At 46.7% G+C, this 27,736-nt stretch overlaps 1 protein-coding gene across 10 annotated transcripts in view; it reads right to left on the bottom strand.

Moving 5' to 3' along the window:
• The window catches only part of VWCE (von Willebrand factor C and EGF domains), a 520,650-nt gene that overhangs the window by 143,491 nt on the left and 349,423 nt on the right, over window positions 1–27,736 (bottom strand). For all 10 annotated transcript variants that reach the window (XR_011279709.1, XR_011279708.1, XR_011279710.1 and 7 more), the window contains one exon: window positions 336–470. Coding sequence is in view for 6 of the 10 variants with exons in the window: in XM_069623796.1 (XP_069479897.1) it covers window positions 336–470 (135 nt within the window). In the remaining 4 variants the exon portion in view is untranslated. The remainder of the gene's footprint in view (window positions 1–335; window positions 471–27,736) is intronic.

The following is a 27,736-nucleotide window of genomic DNA, read 5'->3' as shown; positions in this document are numbered from 1 at the left end:
CCCAAATAAACATGAACTGATATTGTACTATTAAAACCACCACTTTTGGTTCCCCTCGCCCCTGCATAGACTTTATTAACAAATGTTTTAAGATCCCATTTAACCGACAAGGCCCCTTGCTTAGATTAGAAGTCCCCTCCTGCCCACGCAGCCATTGATACTTAAGTAAGAGATTCCCTTCAAGAACAGAATGAGACCATGGTAGGAGTATAGGGTTGCGTTTGCGCAGGGAATACGATAACATATTTGGCTCCTTGCCTCACAACCATTGGCATGTTGCTGCGCTGCCGCTCCTCAAGATCTCCACATGTAAGGATGGCAGCAGCCACACGTACCTTCACAGGAGTGCCCGTCTGGTGCCAGCTGATAACCCTGGTGGCAGGAGCAGAAGTAGCTGCTGACGGTGTTCGTGCAGAGATGAAGACAAGGGGGCGGTGTGTGATTGGCAGGCAGAGAGCACTCATCCACATCTGAGGAAAAGAAGGAGCCATCAGTGGCCAGGAACTGTCTCCTATGGTCCAAAAAATGTCAACTTACAAAGGCATCTTGGATTGTTTCCCACTCATTTTCTTCAACTACTATTCCCTTTCCGCTTGCATTTTCTTGCTTTAAGTCGACACTGTCCTAGTTCAAGCAGAAACATCTTGTGATCATTACCATTGCACAATCCCCTCTCTCAATTAAGCTTTCAACACATGCTGTTTGGGGTATAAACATCAAATACATGAATCTATGGCACCCCTGAGGACTTCTACACAAACCAACGTTGATGCTAGTAGTTGTGGTCACAGCAGTTGTCAACCATCCCATACACTGATCACATCCTTACTGTGCCTTTAGTCCATTGTGCATCAAATTGTTGTTAGCATCTAAGCCCAAAAAAAATCACAAAAAACAAAAAGCTCTAGGGATTTGAAATTGAGAAATGAACTGGGACACGAGTTCCTTCAGAGCAGAATTACATTGCAGCGTATAAGGACTTGTACTCACTCAAAGAAGGAGCACGCCCGCCTGAAGCAGGTAGGGCGTGCGCCAAATAAAGCACCTTCCAAGATGTAGGCCAAGGTCAAGTGAGCCGCATGCTTAGTGTTGTAGCATGCTCCAGGGCATCACATGCTCTAGAATGTGACATGCTTCTTGCTGTAAAATGCTTCAAGGTGCAGCATGCCACGGTATGAAGCAAACTCTAAGGTGACGTATGCTCAGTGATATAGCAGACCCCGGGGTGTGCCATGATCCAGTGTGCAACATGTCTCATGAGTAGCATGCTAAAAGACACAGCATCCAGTTAAGTGAGCCAAGTGAGCGATTCAGCGGTTAGGTGGATTTGCCGGCTTCGAGGAAGAGGACCTGGAGGGTTGATCTCTGCGTGACTTCAAACCTGGTAAGACTACACTGCCCTGCAGGGGACATTGTAAAACCACTCTAATCATCTCGGTCCTCTGCCTGTTTGTACCGTTTTTCATTTGTGGATTACCCGAGTTCCCCGGGCATCTGCACCTAGCCCGGCATAGCACGCACGGCTGATGTACCGTTTCGCCTGGTTAATATAGCTGAGTCTGGCACAGGTTGGAGATCTAAGGCAGACTAGCATCCGCTCTAAGCACCCGATCTATGCTGCATGTCTAAACTGTGCAGCGAAAAAAACTGGGAACGGGTCATAGGGGTGAGAAAACAAGGTCGCACAGCGTCCACGCGACTGGAGTTGAATCCTCCGAATATTGCATCAGGCACAATGTCAAAGAAACAAATGCTGGCCGAGGAATTACCAAATAACCAGTTACAGCTTTCCACAAATTCAGTGGCGCAACATCCTATGATGACGCAAGACACCAAGAGTAGCCAAGGGGATCAGAAAGCCCCAATCTGGGATGATGGTAGCTGGTTCAGAGCAGCCCCCAATAATATCAGAGAAGATGGTAGGCAACAGAATGAGGTTGCCGAGCTCTGCCTCCACTCCCAAAGTAGCTGAAGGCGTGGGTCCCCCCTCGTACCGAAAACAGATTGAAAGCACCAGCAGGAAAAGATGTTACCAAGAATGTCCTTTGAACGAGGTGAACAGCCAGCACCTGGACTGACAATAGTGCGCACTATTGCGCAGGTTCATCAAGAAAGTACTGACAAATAGGATTATAAGCCTTTCATATTTGACAATAAGTCTCAGAAAAACATGAAGGATTTTTTGTCAGACTAGGAGCTAGATCAACTGTGGCAAAAAACACGGGGCCCAAGTGTCACGTCCCCCGGTTTCTTAGGCTATCCTTATGCCCAGGGGAGAAGCCCGTGGCGTTTAACTTGGCGTTTGCGGCAACGCCGACGCCACCGCCGGTAATCAACTACATCTCCCAAGAGGACGATGCCCGCAAGGAACCTTTGGAACGTTTTTTACTTTCTTTTTGCGTGCGTTCCACGCCTCAATTACATTTCACTTCCTATAAATGGCCACGCCCCCAGCAAGCCGGTGCTCCTAAACCATTGCGTTACGCGAGCTACGCTCTTGGAATAAGTTCCTTTTCACCTATTCCTTGCCTTTCTGGTTCCTGAATTCTATGCTTACCTTGGACCTTGTTATCGTCTCATTGGTTCTGCTTTAGACCTTCGTTTGATCAACTCCCCTGCTCGACCACGGAATACACCTCGGACTTGTTTTGGATTCTGCTTCTCATGTCTGGTTTCCGCCTCCCTTCAACCCCGTAGTCTTCAAATCACTCTTGGCCACCCGCTCCCCGAGCGGAGAAACCTCACTTCTTGATCATTGTTGGGACGCTTTGCTGTGCTCATCACTTGTGGGATTTTTTGGGACGCTTTGCTGTGCTCATCACTTGTGGGATTTTTTGGGACGCTTTGCTGTGTTCATCACTTGTGGGATTATTTTGGGACGCTTTGCTGCGCTTATCATTTACTCCGCCCCCTTGGATCTTGAGACACTTGGCTTCACTCCTTGGATACTAGGACGCTCTGCTGTTTTCTTTTGCCTACTTGCTTTTGGAACATTTGATTTTGTTTTCACTCATTGGATTGGGGGACACTCTTCTGTTGACATCACTAATCGATCATTGAGGGAAGTCTATGGTCCCCCTTCATTCAAGCAAGAAAACTTCCTCTGATCCTCACGCACTCCCATTCTTGTGTATTATCACAAGTAGGTATTCCGCTGAAGGAAAGGAATACACAGGTAAGCTTGTGGGGCTCGGAGGGGGTAGAGGGACTGGAATTGTCAACAAACGGTATGTAATATTTGCTTTGTTTGTTTTCTTCCCTCTAGCTCCGCTGTGCGTTCTGCCTTTTTGCCTGAGCCCTTGGCCTGACAGGTGTTTCTTTTCCCTGCAAGCTGTGCTCTCAGGAGGGAAGTCTGAATTACTTTAGCGGCATCTAACCCAAGTGATTCCTCAGACTGATCGTGGAACCCTCGGAGCGCGACAGATTTAGGAGCCTAATACTGGTGCCTGCCTGTCCGAGATGGATCCTAATGCAGATCCTATGGCTGCTATGATGCAAGCCTTTACCACGTTACGCACAGACATGGCAGCAGCACATGCCGCTTTGCACCAACGCATGGATGTCATGCAAAGCTTTGTGCAACCCTTGCCGGTGGATGAGGAGTTTGGGGATGTTCCCGCTCCTGTACCACCACCGGTTCCTCCGACACCCCTAGCCCCTGTGGTGTTGCCGGGTCCTTTTCCATTGGCACCCCCGGAACGCTTCACAGGAGATCCAAAAACGTATAGGACATTTGTCAATCAATGTCGTTTACATTTCCTATGCCGTCCCTTGGCATTCCCTAATTCTGAAACAAAAGCAGCTTTTGTGCTCTCTCATCTAGGGGGTATGGCTGCGGCCTGGGCGAATCCGTTGTTGGAGTCCAATGACCCGGTCTTGTACGATTTCGATGCCCTACTAGTCGCCATGAATCTGGTCTTTGACACCAGATATAAGGCTCAGGCTTCGGATTTAGAGTTTCTGGCAATTTCCCAGGGGAAACAACCTCTTTTGGCGTATTTAGCCCGATTTAATCATCTGGCCGCAGAAACCTCTTGGCCTGAATCAAAAAAGGCGGCAGTCTTTTATAAGGGGTTATCAGACGAACTTAAGGACGCATTGTCCGTTGTCCCTTCTATCCCTTCAGTATTTCCGGAATTGCTTGATTTGGTGTTACAGGTCGATGCTCGGATGCAACAAAGGCGTGGAGAACGCCGTCACCTTGATCCTCGCCCTGGCAAATCCGAATTGGGATCTTCTCCAACCACTGGAGAGGTAGAACCCATGCAAATTGGGGCAGTAAAAGGTCCCCTCTCAAAAGCAGAGAGGGAGAGAAGAATGCAAAACAATCTGTGTCTGTATTGTGGACAAACCGGACATTTCATTCGTGTCTGCCCTAAACGCCCTGTTAAACGGGCGGGAAACGCCACGACCCGTCCCTAAATCGAGCCGACGTGACGGGTCAGCCTTCCAATGGCTCATTCCTTCTGACAGCTGCCACGCACATATATTTAGATATGTCTTTTATGTTGCCCAACTCTCAAGTCTTTTCTAGTCCAGTCATGATAGATTCCGGGGCAACAGGTAACTATATGGATGAACATCTGGCAGCAACCTATGATATCCCGGTAGACCCTAAGGAGTCACCAGAACTTGTTTATGCAGTAGACGGCTCCTGTTTGGTTTCGGGTCATGTTGTTAAACAAACACAACCCTTGCGGATGAGCACAACGGAAGGGCATGCAGAATACCTGTCCTTCGATCTCATTTCCACACCGCAATTTGGGGTCATCTTGGGCCTCCCATGGTTGCGTAAACATAACCCTATCATTGACTGGGTGGAACAAACAGTGCTTTTTTCTTCTCCCTTGTGTCTGAAGGACTGTTTTTCAGTTCACGGGACATCTCACCCTTCTCCATGTAAGGCTCTGATTTCAAGTATCCTCACTTGTAACGCTACTACTAGGATGACGGTGGAAATACCTTCTGCATATCAGGACCTGATTGAGGTGTTTGACAAAGGTTTGTCTGAACAACTGCCGCCACATCGGGAATATGACTGTCCGATTGATTTGGTATCCAATGCCATTCTCCCCCACGGAAGGATATATTCTTTGGCACGGCCTGAAGAAGAACTCCTAAAGGAGTACGTCGAGAAATCTCTGAGATTGGGACATATAAGACCTTCCCGCTCTCCAGCTGCTTCCCCGATTTTTTTTGTCCCAAAAAAGGAAGGGGATCTCCGGCCTTGTGTAGATTATCGTGCACTTAACGCTGTGACAATAAAAAACCAGTATCCATTACCCCTCATTTCGGAGTTGTTGGATCGCCTCTCTACCGCCAAACTCTTTACGAAACTAGATCTAAGGGGGGCCTACAATCTGGTGAGAGTGCGTGCAGGCGACGAGTGGAAGACTGCCTTCAAGTGCAAATACGGCCTTTTTGAATACCTAGTAATGCCGTTTGGTCTATGTAACGCCCCCGCAACCTTCCAACACTTTGTCAATGACATCTTCCGAGATCTGTTGGATGTTTTTGTTGTGATATATCTGGATGATATATTAATATTCTCGGAAACGTTATCACAACATGAGAACCATGTCCGGACGGTGTTACTCCGTCTTCGGGAACATGGGTTATATGCAAAGGCTGAAAAATGTGTCTTTCATGTTTCCTCTGTGGAGTTTCTAGGATTCGTGATATCCTCTCAGGGTGTTCATATGCATGATGCAAAGATACGAGCAGTCCTTGATTGGCCTGCTCCTACTTCGCTTAAGGGTTTGCAATCTTTCCTAGGATTTGCTAACTTTTATAGACGCTTTATTGCATCCTTTTCAGCCATTGTAGTCCCATTGACACGCCTTACCAGTCCCTCAGTTCCCTTTTGTTGGGACATTCAGGCTCAGGACGCCTTTCAGGTCTTGAAAGAGGCGTTCACTACGGCTCCGGTCTTGCTACATCCAAACCCCCTATTACCTTTCATCATCGAAGCTGATGCCTCTGCCCTTGCCCTTGGGGCGATCTTATCTCAAAAATGCCCCACGACTCGGCAACTACATCCAGTAGCCTTCTTTTCCAGGAAATTGACTTCTCCGGAAAAACATTATACTATAATGGAACGTGAGCTATTGGCTATTCGAGCTGCTTTTAAGGAGTGGAGACACCATCTACTGGGGGGTCGACACCCTGTCACGGTTTACACGGACCACCGTAACCTACAAGCTCTATCCACGGTGAAATGTACCATCTCTAGACAAATCAGATGGCATTTGTTTTTTGCTCAATTCAATTTCACGGTTTCTTATCGACCGGGCCCCTTGCATGGCAAGGCCGATGCACTTTCTCGTATCGGAGTTGATATCCCCTTCGAGGAAGCAGTCCTTCCTGTTTTGCCACACAACACGGTTATGTGTGTCTGTGCTGCAACCGGTTCCTTATTAGAACGGATCCGCCACTGGGCTGCTGACCATGGGGAGGTACTTCAAGGGCTAAAAGCACAATTGATATCGGGATTACCTTACGTACAGGAACGTCTGTATATCCCTGATGCTCGGACTCGGTTACAGGCCCTAAACTGGTCCCATGATACTCGCCTGGCGGCTCATCCAGGACAAACTAAAACAACTGATCTACTCCTCCGGTGGTGTTGGTGGCCCAATATGAAACGGGATGTGGCAGACTATGTATCTAAATGTGCCGTCTGTACACAATGCAAAACGGTACCTGGAAAACCGGTGGGGCTTCTCCAAAAAATGCCCATCCCATCACGTCCATGGCACACTGTGTCACTTGATTTTGTGGTAGAGCTGCCACCAGTCCAGGGGTTAACCACTATCTTGGTGGTGGTAGATGCCTTCACCAAGATGGCACGGTTTGTCCCCTGCAATGGTGTTCCTTCTGCTCCTACATTGGCCAAGTTGTTTTTCGAACAGGTGGTCCGCCTATTCGGCCTCCCTCAGATCCTTATCTCAGATCGTGGATCCCAATTCACCTCGCGTTTTTGGTTGGCTCTCACTCGATTTCTTGGCATTGACGTTCGCCTATCCTCAGCATACCATCCTCAGACGGACGGGCAGACAGAACGTCTTAATGCCACAATGGAGCAGTATCTCCGATGTTTGTGCCTACAATATCAATCAGATTGGCTGTCTGTATTGGGGGCTGCGGAATTCGCTTACAACAATGCCTGCCATGCATCGGCTGGTTGTTCACCCTTCTATGCCATGTATGGTTTACATCCTCGAGTTCTACCATCCACTCTTCCTTCAGTGGCACGAGTACCCGCAGCTCAGGCAACAGCCCAGTCGTTACGGTCTATCCGTGCCGCGGTGCTTCAGCATCTACACCAAGCACAGGATCGCACAAAACAAAATGCTGATAGGCATCGTAGGTCAGCCCCGGAGTATCACTTGGGGGACAAGGTTTGGCTATCCACTGTGCACCTTCGCATACCAGGCAAACGTAAGCTGAATCCCCGCTACGTGGGTCCCTATACCATCACGCGATGCATCAACGCAGTGGCATATCGTTTGGGCATACCCTCAGCTTGGAAGATCCACCCGGTGTTCCACGTCTCCCTATTACGGCCTTATGTTGCCGGTACACGTTTGGGTGATCGTCCCGCTCCTATTGCGATTCAGGGGGAGGAGGAATATGAGGTTCAGGCCATATTAGATACTCGAGTAATCCGGGGCACCCGGCATTATCTAGTAGATTGGAAAGGCTATGGCCCCGAAGATCGTACCTGGGAACCCGCCTCAAATCTTCACGCTCCGCGTCTTTTGCGGGCGTTTCTCCGGTCTAATGGTCCGAGACCCGGGGGAGGCCCGTCTTTGAGGAGGGGTACTGTCACATCCCCCGGTTTCTTAGGCTATCCTTATGCCCAGGGGAGAAGCCCGTGGCGTTTAACTTGGCGTTTGCGGCAACGCCGACGCCACCGCCGGTAATCAACTACATCTCCCAAGAGGACGATGCCCGCAAGGAACCTTTGGAACGTTTTTTACTTTCTTTTTGCGTGCGTTCCACGCCTCAATTACATTTCACTTCCTATAAATGGCCACGCCCCCAGCAAGCCGGTGCTCCTAAACCATTGCGTTACGCGAGCTACGCTCTTGGAATAAGTTCCTTTTCACCTATTCCTTGCCTTTCTGGTTCCTGAATTCTATGCTTACCTTGGACCTTGTTATCGTCTCATTGGTTCTGCTTTAGACCTTCGTTTGATCAACTCCCCTGCTCGACCACGGAATACACCTCGGACTTGTTTTGGATTCTGCTTCTCATGTCTGGTTTCCGCCTCCCTTCAACCCCGTAGTCTTCAAATCACTCTTGGCCACCCGCTCCCCGAGCGGAGAAACCTCACTTCTTGATCATTGTTGGGACGCTTTGCTGTGCTCATCACTTGTGGGATTTTTTGGGACGCTTTGCTGTGCTCATCACTTGTGGGATTTTTTGGGACGCTTTGCTGTGTTCATCACTTGTGGGATTATTTTGGGACGCTTTGCTGCGCTTATCATTTACTCCGCCCCCTTGGATCTTGAGACACTTGGCTTCACTCCTTGGATACTAGGACGCTCTGCTGTTTTCTTTTGACTACTTGCTTTTGGAACATTTGATTTTGTTTTCACTCATTGGATTGGGGGACACTCTTCTGTTGACATCACTAATCGATCATTGAGGGAAGTCTATGGTCCCCCTTCATTCAAGCAAGAAAACTTCCTCTGATCCTCACGCACTCCCATTCTTGTGTATTATCACAAGTAGGTATTCCGCTGAAGGAAAGGAATACACAGGTAAGCTTGTGGGGCTCGGAGGGGGTAGAGGGACTGGAATTGTCAACAAACGGTATGTAATATTTGCTTTGTTTGTTTTCTTCCCTCTAGCTCCGCTGTGCGTTCTGCCTTTTTGCCTGAGCCCTTGGCCTGACAGGTGTTTCTTTTCCCTGCAAGCTGTGCTCTCAGGAGGGAAGTCTGAATTACTTTAGCGGCATCTAACCCAAGTGATTCCTCAGACTGATCGTGGAACCCTCGGAGCGCGACAGATTTAGGAGCCTAATACTGGTGCCTGCCTGTCCGAGATGGATCCTAATGCAGATCCTATGGCTGCTATGATGCAAGCCTTTACCACGTTACGCACAGACATGGCAGCAGCACATGCCGCTTTGCACCAACGCATGGATGTCATGCAAAGCTTTGTGCAACCCTTGCCGGTGGATGAGGAGTTTGGGGATGTTCCCACTCCTGTACCACCACCGGTTCCTCCGACACCCCTAGCCCCTGTGGTGTTGCCGGGTCCTTTTCCATTGGCACCCCCGGAACGCTTCACAGGAGATCCAAAAACGTATAGGACATTTGTCAATCAATGTCGTTTACATTTCCTATGCCGTCCCTTGGCATTCCCTAATTCTGAAACAAAAGCAGCTTTTGTGCTCTCTCATCTAGGGGGTATGGCTGCGGCCTGGGCGAATCCGTTGTTGGAGTCCAATGACCCGGTCTTGTACGATTTCGATGCCCTACTAGTCGCCATGAATCTGGTCTTTGACACCAGATATAAGGCTCAGGCTTCGGATTTAGAGTTTCTGGCAATTTCCCAGGGGAAACAACCTCTTTTGGCGTATTTAGCCCGATTTAATCATCTGGCCGCAGAAACCTCTTGGCCTGAATCAAAAAAGGCGGCAGTCTTTTATAAGGGGTTATCAGACGAACTTAAGGACGCATTGTCCGTTGTCCCTTCTATCCCTTCAGTATTTCCGGAATTGCTTGATTTGGTGTTACAGGTCGATGCTCGGATGCAACAAAGGCGTGGAGAACGCCGTCACCTTGATCCTCGCCCTGGCAAATCCGAATTGGGATCTTCTCCAACCACTGGAGAGGTAGAACCCATGCAAATTGGGGCAGTAAAAGGTCCCCTCTCAAAAGCAGAGAGGGAGAGAAGAATGCAAAACAATCTGTGTCTGTATTGTGGACAAACCGGACATTTCATTCGTGTCTGCCCTAAACGCCCTGTTAAACGGGCGGGAAACGCCACGACCCGTCCCTAAATCGAGCCGACGTGACGGGTCAGCCTTCCAATGGCTCATTCCTTCTGACAGCTGCCACGCACATATATTTAGATATGTCTTTTATGTTGCCCAACTCTCAAGTCTTTTCTAGTCCAGTCATGATAGATTCCGGGGCAACAGGTAACTATATGGATGAACATCTGGCAGCAACCTATGATATCCCGGTAGACCCTAAGGAGTCACCAGAACTTGTTTATGCAGTAGACGGCTCCTGTTTGGTTTCGGGTCATGTTGTTAAACAAACACAACCCTTGCGGATGAGCACAACGGAAGGGCATGCAGAATACCTGTCCTTCGATCTCATTTCCACACCGCAATTTGGGGTCATCTTGGGCCTCCCATGGTTGCGTAAACATAACCCTATCATTGACTGGGTGGAACAAACAGTGCTTTTTTCTTCTCCCTTGTGTCTGAAGGACTGTTTTTCAGTTCACGGGACATCTCACCCTTCTCCATGTAAGGCTCTGATTTCAAGTATCCTCACTTGTAACGCTACTACTAGGATGACGGTGGAAATACCTTCTGCATATCAGGACCTGATTGAGGTGTTTGACAAAGGTTTGTCTGAACAACTGCCGCCACATCGGGAATATGACTGTCCGATTGATTTGGTATCCAATGCCATTCTCCCCCACGGAAGGATATATTCTTTGGCACGGCCTGAAGAAGAACTCCTAAAGGAGTACGTCGAGAAATCTCTGAGATTGGGACATATAAGATCTTCCCGCTCTCCAGCTGCTTCCCCGATTTTTTTTGTCCCAAAAAAGGAAGGGGATCTCCGGCCTTGTGTAGATTATCGTGCACTTAACGCTGTGACAATAAAAAACCAGTATCCATTACCCCTCATTTCGGAGTTGTTGGATCGCCTCTCTACCGCCAAACTCTTTACGAAACTAGATCTAAGGGGGGCCTACAATCTGGTGAGAGTGCGTGCGGGCGACGAGTGGAAGACTGCCTTCAAGTGCAAATACGGCCTTTTTGAATACCTAGTAATGCCGTTTGGTCTATGTAACGCCCCCGCAACCTTCCAACACTTTGTCAATGACATCTTCCGAGATCTGTTGGATGTTTTTGTTGTGATATATCTGGATGATATATTAATATTCTCGGAAACGTTATCACAACATGAGAACCATGTCCGGACGGTGTTACTCCGTCTTCGGGAACATGGGTTATATGCAAAGGCTGAAAAATGTGTCTTTCATGTTTCCTCTGTGGAGTTTCTAGGATTCGTGATATCCTCTCAGGGTGTTCATATGCATGATGCAAAGATACGAGCAGTCCTTGATTGGCCTGCTCCTACTTCGCTTAAGGGTTTGCAATCTTTCCTAGGATTTGCTAACTTTTATAGACGCTTTATTGCATCCTTTTCAGCCATTGTAGTCCCATTGACACGCCTTACCAGTCCCTCAGTTCCCTTTTGTTGGGACATTCAGGCTCAGGACGCCTTTCAGGTCTTGAAAGAGGCGTTCACTACGGCTCCGGTCTTGCTACATCCAAACCCCCTATTACCTTTCATCATCGAAGCTGATGCCTCTGCCCTTGCCCTTGGGGCGATCTTATCTCAAAAATGCCCCACGACTCGGCAACTACATCCAGTAGCCTTCTTTTCCAGGAAATTGACTTCTCCGGAAAAACATTATACTATAATGGAACGTGAGCTATTGGCTATTCGAGCTGCTTTTAAGGAGTGGAGACACCATCTACTGGGGGGTCGACACCCTGTCACGGTTTACACGGACCACCGTAACCTACAAGCTCTATCCACGGTGAAATGTACCAACTCTAGACAAATCAGATGGCATTTGTTTTTTGCTCAATTCAATTTCACGGTTTCTTATCGACCGGGCCCCTTGCATGGCAAGGCCGATGCACTTTCTCGTATCGGAGTTGATATCCCCTTCGAGGAAGCAGTCCTTCCTGTTTTGCCACACAACACGGTTATGTGTGTCTGTGCTGCAACCGGTTCCTTATTAGAACGGATCCGCCACTGGGCTGCTGACCATGGGGAGGTACTTCAAGGGCTAAAAGCACAATTGATATCGGGATTACCTTACGTACAGGAACGTCTGTATATCCCTGATGCTCGGACTCGGTTACAGGCCCTAAACTGGTCCCATGATACTCGCCTGGCGGCTCATCCAGGACAAACTAAAACAACTGATCTACTCCTCCGGTGGTGTTGGTGGCCCAATATGAAACGGGATGTGGCAGACTATGTATCTAAATGTGCCGTCTGTACACAATGCAAAACGGTACCTGGAAAACCGGTGGGGCTTCTCCAAAAAATGCCCATCCCATCACGTCCATGGCACACTGTGTCACTTGATTTTGTGGTAGAGCTGCCACCAGTCCAGGGGTTAACCACTATCTTGGTGGTGGTAGATGCCTTCACCAAGATGGCACGGTTTGTCCCCTGCAATGGTGTTCCTTCTGCTCCTACATTGGCCAAGTTGTTTTTCGAACAGGTGGTCCGCCTATTCGGCCTCCCTCAGATCCTTATCTCAGATCGTGGATCCCAATTCACCTCGCGTTTTTGGTTGGCTCTCACTCGATTTCTTGGCATTGACGTTCGCCTATCCTCAGCATACCATCCTCAGACGGACGGGCAGACAGAACGTCTTAATGCCACAATGGAGCAGTATCTCCGATGTTTGTGCCTACAATATCAATCAGATTGGCTGTCTGTATTGGGGGCTGCGGAATTCGCTTACAACAATGCCTGCCATGCATCGGCTGGTTGTTCACCCTTCTATGCCATGTATGGTTTACATCCTCGAGTTCTACCATCCACTCTTCCTTCAGTGGCACGAGTACCCGCAGCTCAGGCAACAGCCCAGTCGTTACGGTCTATCCGTGCCGCGGTGCTTCAGCATCTACACCAAGCACAGGATCGCACAAAACAAAATGCTGATAGGCATCGTAGGTCAGCCCCGGAGTATCACCTGGGGGACAAGGTTTGGCTATCCACTGTGCACCTTCGCATACCAGGCAAACGTAAGCTGAATCCCCGCTACGTGGGTCCCTATACCATCACGCGATGCATCAACGCAGTGGCATATCGTTTGGGCATACCCTCAGCTTGGAAGATCCACCCCGTGTTCCACGTCTCCCTATTACGGCCTTATGTTGCCGGTACACGTTTGGGTGATCGTCCCGCTCCTATTGCGATTCAGGGGGAGGAGGAATATGAGGTTCAGGCCATATTAGATACTCGAGTAATCCGGGGCACCCGGCATTATCTAGTAGATTGGAAAGGCTATGGCCCCGAAGATCGTACCTGGGAACCCGCCTCAAATCTTCACGCTCCGCGTCTTTTGCGGGCGTTTCTCCGGTCTAATGGTCCGAGACCCGGGGGAGGCCCGTCTTTGAGGAGGGGTACTGTCACATCCCCCGGTTTCTTAGGCTATCCTTATGCCCAGGGGAGAAGCCCGTGGCGTTTAACTTGGCGTTTGCGGCAACGCCGACGCCACCGCCGGTAATCAACTACATCTCCCAAGAGGACGATGCCCGCAAGGAACCTTTGGAACGTTTTTTACTTTCTTTTTGCGTGCGTTCCACGCCTCAATTACATTTCACTTCCTATAAATGGCCACGCCCCCAGCAAGCCGGTGCTCCTAAACCATTGCGTTACGCGAGCTACGCTCTTGGAATAAGTTCCTTTTCACCTATTCCTTGCCTTTCTGGTTCCTGAATTCTATGCTTACCTTGGACCTTGTTATCGTCTCATTGGTTCTGCTTTAGACCTTCGTTTGATCAACTCCCCTGCTCGACCACGGAATACACCTCGGACTTGTTTTGGATTCTGCTTCTCATGTCTGGTTTCCGCCTCCCTTCAACCCCGTAGTCTTCAAATCACTCTTGGCCACCCGCTCCCCGAGCGGAGAAACCTCACTTCTTGATCATTGTTGGGACGCTTTGCTGTGCTCATCACTTGTGGGATTTTTTGGGACGCTTTGCTGTGCTCATCACTTGTGGGATTTTTTGGGACGCTTTGCTGTGTTCATCACTTGTGGGATTATTTTGGGACGCTTTGCTGCGCTTATCATTTACTCCGCCCCCTTGGATCTTGAGACACTTGGCTTCACTCCTTGGATACTAGGACGCTCTGCTGTTTTCTTTTGCCTACTTGCTTTTGGAACATTTGATTTTGTTTTCACTCATTGGATTGGGGGACACTCTTCTAATCGATCATTGAGGGAAGTCTATGGTCCCCCTTCATTCAAGCAAGAAAACTTCCTCTGATCCTCACGCACTCCCATTCTTGTGTATTATCACAAGTAGGTATTCCGCTGAAGGAAAGGAATACACAGGTAAGCTTGTGGGGCTCGGAGGGGGTAGAGGGACTGGAATTGTCAACAAACGGTATGTAATATTTGCTTTGTTTGTTTTCTTCCCTCTAGCTCCGCTGTGCGTTCTGCCTTTTTGCCTGAGCCCTTGGCCTGACAGGTGTTTCTTTTCCCTGCAAGCTGTGCTCTCAGGAGGGAAGTCTGAATTACTTTAGCGGCATCTAGCCCAAGTGATTCCTCAGACTGATCGTGGAACCCTCGGAGCGCGACACCAAGACACAAGGATCGCAATGGAATGATCCCTTGATGGTGGTTTCCAATCGCAGTCTGCTGGAAGCTTACCGCACGGCGGAGGATGATGCAAAGAGCACACTTCTGCAGCATATCATAATAAGGAGGGAGAGGTTAGCGACAATAATCAGGCAGGTGGTTCTGGTAGCGATCTGCAGGCCGACCCAGCCTCTTTTCTCACCGAGCATCTCACATTTGATTTAATGGAAGAATTAAATAAGCAGGGCCGGGAGTCATTGCACAAAACTTTAAAGGAAATGGATGACAAGGTCAAACTATCGTCTCCATCAAAATCGGCCCTGAACATAGTGCTGAGTTCATTTGTTAATCTATATGAAAATATAAAAGACTCTGGCCCTCATTAGGACTCCGGCGGAAAACCCTGGTGCTATTAGCACCATGGTCGATGCCGGAGTCCGCCATGGCGGAATGGGGAATTACCACCCCATTCCAAGGTTGGCGGGGCGGTAAATCCCCATGCCACCGTGGCCCTTCCCCATTCCCATTTTTGCCCCATAGGGCATAATGGGAATGGGGAAGGTGGTAAGTACGGTACCGCAAATTGCAGTACCGTACTTACCTTGAGAGTCCCTTTGCGGGCCCCTACTTTAACAGCTGGTCTAGACGGGTACCGCAAAGGGACCTCGTAGTAAGGCGTTAAGGGTTTAACGCCGCCAACACCTTTTACTGCGCCATTAACCCCTTAACGCCTGGGTCCTAATGAGGCCCTCTGTATCTACCAGTCTTCCAATCTGCCGAAATAAAATTGGCATTAATAATGATGAATGAGGTACTGGGAAAACACTGCTCCAGCCATTTCCTTTTCAAGGGTAAAATCGTTGCGTCCTTGGGATACCTTAAGCAAGAGGTTGATCGTATGTCAACCTCAATGGGCGAGCAGTTGTCTATAATTAGTCAAAGTCTAGATCTGCAGCTGGTCAGTGAGGCACACAAAATTGGGACCACCGTGTGGCGCAGTTGGAAGGAACGGATCAAACTAACCAGGGATAATCAAGTGTGTTGATGAGATCATCAAGCACGAATGGTCAGCCTCCATTGCCCGATTCATGCTCCAAAGTCCAGAGGGATGTTATGGACAAGGCAAAGGCTGCTGAGGAGGAGAGTTTGAAGCATGCAGGCAGTGCCATTGGGACTCGCCCTATTGTCAATTAAATTAAAGATATGGGGGAAAGGAAACAAAACAGGAAAAAGAAGAAAAAACATGGAAACCACATGAGAGGCTCGAGGAAATATTTAAGATATCTGGATCTTTTCGAATAAATTAGCATCCAGGAGACAGGGCCTAGTGAGGAGTGAGGTGAAGCAAGTATGGGCAGAGGCCAAAACAACTGCTGCGTAAATAACAAAAGTGTTGAGATCGTCGATGACATGGAAGGTAACAGCAGTAAGTCAAAATCTAGTCATCAAATCCCCAAACAGAATAAAAAGACTGGACCCCAATAATCTAAGGGCAAGAGAGTCCTAGGAGAACTCGACACTAAACTCAAAAAAGAAGAACTACTTTGCAAATGTAGAAACACAGGTGATCCAGGATCAAGTTGATCTGGATTTGGGCTCAAGAGGGAGCAGGGTAACAACACACCCTACTTTGCCATGAGAACAATGGGCCCCCATCCTTCGGGAAATACAAAATGAGAAATCCCTCTTCGACTCATGACCAACTGTCAAAGAGCCAAAAATATGTGCTGAGTGGGTTGCCTCCCAGTATGGAGATATGTGTGCCGCAGGATCACACTGGGACTTCATCGAAAACAAGCGCAGCAACCAACAAGGGTGGGGCACAAGACTCAAAGGAACAATTGGCTCCGCCAACGGAGGGACACTCAAACCCCTTTTTTGAACACCCCCACTTGTGGATTGAACATATTGGTGACAGTGGAGAGGGAATTGTACTGAATCGACAGACTTTCCTAAAACTGGTGAAGGGAATTCCAGAGTTGTACCTTGTTTCATCATTAGACATAGAGTACACTCATTTCCCCTATGAAAGCACCACAGCAGTGGTAGAGGTGGGTTTGCAATCACGTCTAGGGGTGAACGCACTACTAGCAGTGGCTGGTACATTCCTGAAAAAAGTCTTTCAAATCTCCACCATTAGACCTAAAGAAAGATCCATTGCTAATAGGTGGGCAGAGGGGGATCGAAAGGAGACCACAGTATCAACAACCAATACTTGGAATATCCTAGTACAGGGAAATGATCAAGATGTGATTGCGAGCAGTAGAATTTGGGCCGTGCTGCCAGGTATACTGACACATGTTTTTCAAAAATGTAATGAAAGCAAACCATTTCTCTAGCACGCAAAACGGTGGATGTAATTAGCTGGAATACACGTGGCCCTAGAAGCTTTATGAATGATACTGTACTTAAGGAAATTCTAGGTGGCTATGATATTATTCTGCTACAAGAAACATGGTTGCTTTCCGAAATTGTAATGCATAGTTTTAGTATTCTTGGTCAAGTCGCTACTGCCAAAGGTACTGAGCGGCCTTCTGGGGGCCTGTTAACAGCCTCTAGAAACTAAAAATTCGAAAAGGTTGAATTAATCTCAAACTCCGTCTATGGTATCCTCGCAGTGCTGCTGATTTACGATCACAGGGATGGGACGAGGTTTCTACTGGTGTTGAACATCTACCATAAACCTGCATTCACCTCGGTCGAGAATCTTTTGGAACAAATTGCAGAAATCATGTTAAGATGTGTTAATAGGTTTGTGAGTCTCCACATTTTGATAGCGGGGGAATGCGAGTTGCCTACTCTCAAAGAATGTTGGTTATAGATACGGATATACAGAAGATAGAGGTTCGAAGTGGGTCCGCTTCTGTACAGATTGGGATCTATTAATTTGCAACAGTAACGCTCTGGGCAATCGCCCACCAATGCACACCTGGAAAGGTAATAATACAAAGTCGGTAACAGACATGATGATTGTCTCCGAAAATCTTTTTTAATATTGTACGGAATTTAAGTTACAAGAAGCAGTGGAAAGTGACCACAATAGGCTGTGCTTAAAGCCCGCTACTGAGACTGTATGGGAAGTAGGGGTGTACCCTCTGGAAGTAGAAGTTAATGAGGGGAGAAACCACCTAGTGAGATGCAATAGGAACGGTAAGGGGCTGAATACAACATTGGAAAGAGTAGTCCAAAGTATACCATTAGAGGTGCTATGACATGAGTATGCCCTACCAATTTCACTGATTTCTATGAAAACCTTGAGCAACTACAACATGCAGGGCATAAGAAGGGAATAACTCATACTAGTCAGTTTAATGATAATACATTGCAACATAAAAGAAAGTTGAGTCGAAAATTAAGGTTCCTAAGAAAGCAATGCAGAGATTATGATCTATTTAACAAATAGAAAAAGGTCTTACTTTCTGCTTTCCAGAGATGGAATAAATCCAACAGACTCCTCAAACATCAGTACCAGGGGGAACAGATGCTAGTTGCTCTCATTACCAAGAACAGCCGTAATTACTGGTCACTGATGAATGGTGGAAAACCTCTCAGTGCTCAATGCAGAGTGCCTGTGTGACGGAGGAAACTTGGTGGGCCTATTTTGGAGGATTGTTTAACCAACCGCTGGGTAAAGAAGAGAGTTCCGCTTTTAAAGTCCCATGGATGAGGTGTGGTACACGAGATATTGTTATAGATTTGATTAGTAAAGCATCCCGCTCAAGAGCAGTGGGCTCTAATGGTCTTTCTAACTATATATTGAAAGAAAATGTAGATGTTTGGATGACTGTGCTCTATGAGCTTTTTATGAATTGCTTTGACACTGAACAATGCCCTCCTAGTTGGAAGTCGGCAGTGGTAGTACTGATTTTTAAAAGGGGGGACCGGACGATTCCTGATAACTATCGCCCGATCATCCTTCTGGATGCAGAAAGCAAGATATTTGCGGGTGTGGTTCTGGGCGAATTGGAGAAGTGGCCAAATGAGAAAGATAAAGCGCAGATTGGCATTAGGAGAGGAATATCCACTGCAGAATGATCTAATAGTTAATGCTCTTAGAGACAAAGCATGCTGTGTGGGTTATGCACCTCTCTACGTGGCACTAATAGACTTCACAAATGCATTCGACAAAGTGAACAGGAGTTTACTGTGCAGCAAGTTGAACATCTGGGGCCTCCCTCCTGAGTTATTGGCAATCTTGAGATATTTGCATGAGGACACGAACATTGTAGTTAGATTGGATGGCTCCAGAAACTTGACAAACAAGATTCTGACTGGGCGAGGTGTGAGTCAAGGGTGCACTAATTCCACGATTTCGCAATTTATGCTGTAAATAATCACTAATTCAATGCTAATTCAATGTTAATTCAATACTAACTAAGGTAGTCTGCTGACGGCAGCAAAGCCAGCAAAGATGGACAGTGTGCGCTAAATAAAACACCTGGTGATTGATAGCTTCCCTTCATTATCAATGCATATTCTTACAGTGGTGTCCCTATATAATAATTGGATCATGCGAGAGGTCCCGCGTTCAAGTGTCAGCGGCTAGAAGCAGCTCTTTGCCCAGAGGCGCTTCACCCGGAGGAAGGTGTCAGCAGAGCTTTATCAAGAGGAAGGCGGCTAGCACAGGTGGGAGCAGAGAGTTTACCCAGAGGACGGGCACACAGCAGGTGCAAGTAGCGCCTACCTAGAGGACGGCATGCAGCAGTTGTGGCAGTGTAGTGGTTGTCGGTGGTTGGAGCTGAAGCTTTCACTGTCTTATTTGAGACAGTTTAGTGGTTGTCGGTGGTTACAGCTGATGCTTTCACTGTCTTATGTGCTGGTGTTTTGTTGCAGACTAACCACTTATGGCCGCCCGTGTCTTCTTCATTGCTCACCATCTTCAGCCCCTCCACCACAGTGATGCCTGCTGGTGATTGGGCCCCGCAGCAACATCAGGAGCCTATCGGAAGCCGGCAGGCGTGAGCCGGCCCTTCCTGGAAAGGCCCTGAGGGTAAGGCCAGCAACTGTCCTGAGACTGTCCCGAGCTGACCAGAGCCCATGGCCAGACACCCTGCCCTTGCATACTGAGACTGAGTAACCTATGAAACCATGAACTTACCCACTTACCTACCATTTATTTTGTATTTACCCTGCCACCTTTCTGCATTAATGCCTGCTTGTTGACTGTGCACTATTTGCCTACTATTACCACCCCAAGCCTACATTGCGCACCATTGCACTATCCTCACTGCAAAATTGAATCTAGGTGACCCTCTGCCTGTGCTTCTGAACTGCTGTATTTTTAGGCACTCACTGCAAAATTGAATCTAGGTGACCCTCTGTCTGTGCTTCTGAACTGCTGTATTTTTAGGCACTCACTGCAAAATTGAATCTAGGTGACCCTCTATCTGTGCTTCTGAACTGCTGTATTTTTAGGCACTCACTGCAAAATTGAATCTAGGTGACCCTCTGTCTGTGCTTCTGAACTGCTGTATTTTTAGGCACTCACTGCAAAATTGAATCTAGGTGACCCTCTGTCTGTGCTTCTGAACTGCTGCATTTTTAGGCACTCACTGCAAAATTGAATCTAGATGACCCTCTGTCTGTGCTTCTGAACTGCTGTATTTTTAGGCACTCACTGCAAAATTGAATCTAGGTGACCCTCTGTCTGTGCTTCTGAACTGCTGCATTTTTAGGCACGCACTGTCTTTGAATTGATGTAGCTGTATCTGTATCTACATTTTATTGCCTTTTACCTAGCCAATGCTGCGCCCTTACACATACTGCATTAAGACTACTGCCGTATTTGAATTTTGAACCCTGCACATAGCCACATGGCCTAGACCCGACCTAGTTAGCAGCACACCAATACTAAATGTGATACAAGCGCCCCCACTTACAGCACCCATACCAACAATGCACACACCCTTGCGCATCCTGCTCCCCACCTCATACACAACTATCATGTCACCACCTCTTAACCACGTTAACAAACCCAGGCCAATCGACTGCCGCCCGCAACGCCAGACACAAAACACATGACCTTGCAATACCCTCGAGAGGAACGGCAAAACTCTATGAACCATTAGCTAGAACCCTGGCATCCTCTAACAAACGAACAAGTAAACACTGGCCCACTCCAACCACCACCCACAGCCCCCCTCCAAGACCCAAATTACAGCTAGTCCCACCACACCCGAGCTAAACAAACCTAGCCTCAAGTGTGGCCTAATAAACACTAGATCGCTAGTTGCACACGCTACAGAGATAGCAGACATCATCCACTCTGAACAGTTAGACATCCTAGCAGTCACCGAATCTTGGCTACACGCCACAGCAGGACCCGCCCTCTCACTGGCCATACCTAACTGATATACCATATTGCGATCAGCTAGAACCGATACTCGGGGTGGAGGCATTGCGCTCATAACAAGAAACAATCTACCTTGCAGACTAGTGCCATCCCCAGTCATCAACTCATGTGAGCCCATGACAGCCAAAATAAACCTAAGAAACACCCAGACCCTCACAATATACCTGGTCTACAGACCTCCAGGCCCCATTGGGACCTTTGAAGATGACATATCTAATATCATCTCAAATAACCTAAAAGAATTCCTCTTAAGTCCTACTACTAGGAGACCTGAACTTAGGCTACAACGACTCCAAAGACATACACGCTTCCAATGTGGCTAGTATACTAGCGGAACAAGGATTCACCCAAAGAGTGCTCTCCCCCTCACACAACAAAGGCAGAACCCTGGACTGGGTAGCAGACCACAACTGCAACGCCACAATAGCCTCCATATCCCCCCAGATTTGGACAGATCACCACCTCATAACCTTTACCCTAACCACAGCCAAACCCACCCTGGCACCCACTCCTCTAGCGCCGTCCACCCCTACCCGGAACAAAAAAAATGTACCTGTGACAAACTGCTACCCCTCATCCTCCCCACACTCAATGCCATCCTGGAAAACCTGGACCCTGAAGCTATGGTTAAGGAATTCAACCACATCATGACCACATATCTAGACTCCATCGCACCACTCAAACTCAGACAAAGCAAACCCAAAGCCCATCTCAATTCATGGGACACCCCATACCTAAAATCATTGCGCAAACAAAAAAGGCATTGCGAGACATCCTGGCGAGCACAACCCTCTGTCGAAAACAAAGCTAACCTCAGTTCCATCACAGCCCTTTACAAAAAAGAAATCATCCTAGCTAAACGCGAAACCTACAACGCCAGAATTGCCCAAGCCAACTCTAGCATGAAAGAACTCTTTGTCATCCTCAAAGAGCTAGAAGCGCCCATCCCGGTGCCAGACAACTGCATCAAAGACCAACTCTGGTGCTCCAACATACAGCAAACTCTAGCCAACAAAGTCACTACCCTTCAAACAAAAATTGCCAAGAAAAAAGCCACACTCTCTGGCAACAAACCCACTAGCATCAACCTAGAGCAATCAAGTAACCCTACCAATCACCCCAGATTTAAGTTCTCCAAAGTCACCATAAAAGAAACAGAAAACGCTATACTATCTCTCAAGCCCACCAACTGTCAAGGCGACCTATGCCCCGCTCAACTTCTAAAGGATGCAGCCAGAGATCTAGCCCCCTTTATCACGAAACTCATCAACTCATCCTTCTCCACCAATACCATCCCATCCAACCTCAAAGAATCATGGGTGCTTCCTCTACTGAAAAAGCAGACCCTAGACCCACTAATACCCACAAATTACCGCCCGATTACCATAGTGCCTTTTCTCCTAAAGATTTTAGACAAAATGGCATACTCCCAGATACAAAAATACTTAAAAACCAACTCTCTACCAGGAACCAGGCAATCTGGCTTCCGACCCCAACATGGGACAGAAACAGCCCTCCTAGACCTCAAGTCACAGATTGATGAACTCTGGGATGAAGGGAAATCAGCCCTCCTTCTACTCCTGGATTTATCAGCTGCCTTTGACCTGGTTGATCACAGAGTCCTGTGCAGCCATTTGTACTCAGCAGCTCACTTCCCCAAAGAAGCCATAGCATGGATACAATCTTACCTAACCAACAGGACTATGAGAGTCTTCTCTCCTACGGCAGCAGCCAACCCCATCCCCATCACTTGCGGAGTGCCCCAGGGATCTTGCATCTCACCCACCCTCTATAATATCTTTACCAAGCCCCTTTTTGACAATCTGGACCTTCTGAGTGTCACCTACACTAACTATGCAGATGACACACAGATTCTCCTACCGCTTCCCGGTGATTACGACAAGGATTTGGCCTTGGTGAACAGGATATATCTCATCATCCAGGCATTGATGGCCACCCACGGTCTATGCCTGAATGATGACAAAACAGAGATCATCATCCTAGGCACTCCCTCGACCCTCAAACAAACTCAGCCCAAAATACTCAGCATTTAACATAGACAATATTATTATTACTGTCGCCAAAGAGGTTAAAACTCTGGGTTTCTATTTGGACTCCACGCTCTCCTTCAACAAGCAGGTCAATGCCTTGGCCTCGGCCACGGCATATACATGCAAGTTTATTAGAGCTGACAAGGCCTTCCAGTCACATGACAGTTGCATCACCCTAGCCAGAACCCTCATCTTATCCAGGCTGGACTACTGCAACGCTCTGTACATAGGAGCCAATAAACAAACCATCAAAAAAATCCAACTCCTACAAAATAACGCGCTGAGAGCAGCCTTAAATATCCCTAAGAGAGAACATATCTCTAATACCAGAAGAGCCAACAACTGGCTCTCCACCCACGGTAAAATAAAACTAAAAACTGCATCCCTCACCCACAAATGCTTGAACAATGCAGCACCCCGCTACCTTTGCAACAGATTCACCTTGAAGCCTACCACAAGAATCACCAGACTTGCCAAACCAACTACCTCTGGGTCCCCAAATACAAACGTGCCAAAATCGGAGGCAGCAGCTTCCAGGTCAAGGCAGCACTCCTATGGAATTCGCTACCATCCCCTCTAAGAATCGATCAAACCTATCACAAGTTCCGCCATAGCATCACTAGTTGGCTCAAAGAAGCCGACATCTAGGTACATACCCGCTGACTCTGCCCGCTACCCTCTCCAAATTGCAGGCACCAGCAGCACCATCTAACTACCTTGTAAATCTATGCATGCCTCAATGTACCTGCCTATATATATCGCAACCTGATTGTGCCAACATGCAACCAATCGGCACTTGCACACATATGTTTATTTTTTTTCTTCATGTTGTAACCAAGCTTTGAATATCCTTATGCCTTGCGCCTGAATACCCTTGGGTCTGGAGCGCTCTACAAATAATAAACTAAACTAAACTAAACTATTCCTAATGGGGCAGCTGGTATTCCCCATGCTTTCAATTACATCTATAGTCGCTCCCGTATTATGGTGTCAAAAGCTGCTGTAAAATCTATAAATGCAGCATATGCAGGGACATTTCGTATTTTCCAAGAGAATTCAATAGCTGTTACTAAATTGACTATGTTGTGCATGGTGGATGATTGCTTTCTAAAACCAGATTGATTAGATGGGAGTATATTAAATTCATCTATCCACTGGTTTAATTCAGTCAAAAGAATGTTAGCAAAAATCTTTGCAGGAATATCCAACATGGCTTACATCCTGTAATTTGCAGGATCCTTCCATTAACCTTTTTTATGGACCGGGAGAATTATGCTCTCTCGCCAGGATGATGGTATTATCCCATGTTCACCGATCCATTGGAACAAAATAATCAATGCCATTGCCCATTTCTCCCGAGACATCTTCATCAGAGCATTCAAGTACCATCTGGGCCTACTGCTCTAGAACTATGCAAGTTCTTAATCAATTTAATCAAATCATTAAGAGTATATTTACCTTTCCAAGGGACAAAGTTACTTGATATAGTAGTATCAACAGATACAGAGGTACCTAATGTTCTCTCTATGTGTGTGATCCAATCTTTATCTGCAACACTATTTAATGGGAGTTTACTTTTCTTGGTGCCATTAACTAATGCCCAAATTCCTTTACTGTTCTTATTTTTTGCAAACAGCGCTATAGTTCGCCATATTTCATTAGCTTTCTGAATTCGATGAGACCGAAGCCATAAATGATACCTTTTTTAAGCTAGTCTAATTTGCATCATGGCATTTTTATTGCCGTTATTCTTAATTTCTCTAATGGCGGCTCTAAGTTGTTTTTTGGACTTATGAATTGCTGCATCAAATTGATTTTTCTTGTCATGGGTAAGATTCCATCTCTCATTAGTACTAGGGTATGTGTGTCTCTGGGCCATTACAGTTTTTATAGCTACAACTATTTCATCAAATTCAGGTAACATTTCTTGAGTTCTCTCATCTTGCGTACTTATCATGTATTCAATGAATTTCACCAACCTTCTTTCTGCAATCAATTTGCCTTTTTCCAGTTTAACTGGATTCCATACAATCCGATTCCCCTCATTATTTACACTTATATTTCCATTCAGTTGAAGTTTACTGCTTGTGCAAATCGGGGGTAGCAGGATATACAGGGCTAGGTGATCGCTCTCTTCCTGACACCCTACAGCCATATCTAGTATTACTGCATGTGCACTTTCATTGGTGCAGATATAATCAATAGTAGACATATATAAGCCACTCATCCATGTCACACGGTTAAGATCGTTCATTGTGGTTCCATTTAACATCTTAAACTGATATTTGAGAAATAACTTCAGGGTTTACCTTAGATATTAGATTGGGGTTCCATCGGGCCAGATCTCTGTTTATCTTAGGGTTCAATCGAATTTGGGCATTAAAGTCTCCCAGTATGATGATAGGGACAGAGGTATTATATTCATCCAATATACTTGTTATTGTGGCTGTATTTTCTTTGTTATATAAGCCATTAGGTGGATTATAAATGTTCACTATCAAAACACTGGGAAACATTGTTTGGTCGCACTTCACCAATACTGCTAAAACCATTGATGTTGACCAGCTGGTATTTTGGCCTGTCCATGGGTGTCTAATCGAAGTCAACAGGCTACCCTTCGGTCGGCCTCTTGGGTCTTTGTGGCTAAGCTTTGTATTGAGGTTCTCCCATCAATGTCACATTCAGCATAGAGCCATGTTTCTTGTAATGCCACTATACTGGCATGTGGTATAAACTCAAGTAAACCATTCTCTGCTACGTAATGTAAGTTACCACGTGTATTCCATGACATGATTAATTCAATGTCATCAGGACCGAGTCTCCGGGTAACTTAAATTCTGCCGGCAGCCACTGCCAGTAGCCATTAGTGTGAGACACACCTTCTTCTGATGGTTTAGGCGTACTTTTCAGATCGTTATTACCTTTCAATTAATAGTCTTTTACCATTATCTTTGATGTTCCTTGAAGTGTTTCACTCACAGGGCCTGTGAAGGATGTATAGTTCCTACACTCCTAGTGCTCAAAGAGTTTTTTTGATATTTAGTTAAGGGCATCAGGGTTTCATTACATGTATACCCCACCTTTTTAAATAGGCTGCCATGAATTAAGATGTATTCATGTGTCAATTTATCGGCACACCATACATTGGTCATATCTTTCAGTGGGATGACTCTACCTCTCTCTACTGACCAGACCTACGGTTCTTGGAGGTGTTCAACCTACGAGTGATTTGAGGTCATACCAATGATATATAGAATGCTATATAAATGGCAAGTAACATAACACAACATAACTTATCAATTAAGGTAGTCAGCACATTTTCCAAAGCATCAAAAAGTTATGGTGTACTCTTGCTAACAAATGTAGGTGATGGCACTACGAGTGGAATCTTAGATACTTTGCCTGCCTGGTGCAGCACCAGCTGCCGAGTAATCACATCAACGACCACTCGATCCTCCCTTTTGTGGGTCCATTCTTCCTTAGGTACAAAGGGAGGAGTAAAAACACCTGACAACACGAACTCGTCACAAGTGGTTACTGATGGCACACAGTGGCTATAGGGATATTTATATTTGTTACATTGAGTGCCAAGATCGCTATGTACAGTCATTTCACATTCCATAGTCTTCAAGGCATTGTAGCCTGGATTCTGAGTATCCGATCGAAGTAATGCTATTTTCAGATTAATATTTGCCATTTCACTTAGAGTAGGAACCTTCATCATTGTATTTTCATTACCTAAATCAACATTCATTCCATCTTGTAATTCAATGCCATCAATGCCATCAAGGATGGGCAGTTCATGTTTTACCTTACACGCGCTCAACTTCCTTTCATTTGTCATGCGTACACTGTCTACATTAGTTGTATCAAGTTCTGTTAGATCATCTTCGTCATTGGTAGTAGCTACTTCACGTGGGCATCGATCCTATGCAAGGTAGATTTGCACAAAGATCTACTACAATTTCATTGCATGATATATCTTCTGCATTCATCTTCGTGCAATTTGTTTTCTCTTCCTGCTTACGTTCTATTGCAGAGAAGAAGTTAGTCATTATTGCTAATTTTACATCAGGAAGGAGCCCTGTATCACTTATAACGTTCCGTGCGCAGGTTCTAGTAGAATGGGCTGCACATTCTAATGTCATATTCCTCACAGGTTTCAACAGAGGATGGTCAACAGCCTGTAAGGGCTAAACAGCAGCAGCTCTAAGTCCCATCGAACTAGGGAACACAATAAGTCGGACGCCAGGGGGCAGGAGTGAAAGCTACCAAGATCCTGCAAGACTTTGCAACAAGGTTCCAAAGAGCGCGACATACGTAGTCCCACTATTTCCAAGATTTCACAATTTCCGCTGTAAATAATCACAAATTCAACGCTAATTCAATGTTAATTCAATACTAACTAAGGTAGTCTGCAAAGCCAGCAAAGGCAGACTGTGTGCACTAAATAAAACACCTTAATTACAAAGATCATATATAATGCAGCAAGTTTGCACAATACGCGCAATATACCAATTCACCACGTTCTACCGCACCTGGTTAAGTAGATTAAACAGCAGTTTTGCATCTACTTCCTTCTGTTTTGTTTTTACTGAGCGTCTTCACTTCACACTAACAATCTAAAGCGCGGGGATAAGGAGACTATCAGAGCACGGCGCCTGCTAGATACCAGTTATTCACACAAAATTACTGTTTTTCTCCCCACCGGGTGCGGAAAACAAAGAACAATAGAGCC

The sequence above is a fragment of the Ambystoma mexicanum genome, chromosome 11 (assembly GCF_040938575.1).
Source record: "Ambystoma mexicanum isolate Mex_15411 chromosome 11, UKY_AmexF1_1, whole genome shotgun sequence".
Classification (NCBI taxonomy): Eukaryota; Metazoa; Chordata; class Amphibia; order Caudata; family Ambystomatidae; genus Ambystoma; species Ambystoma mexicanum.
Note: the sequence above shows the minus strand (reverse complement) of the source record. Positions and strands in the feature narration are given on the sequence as shown.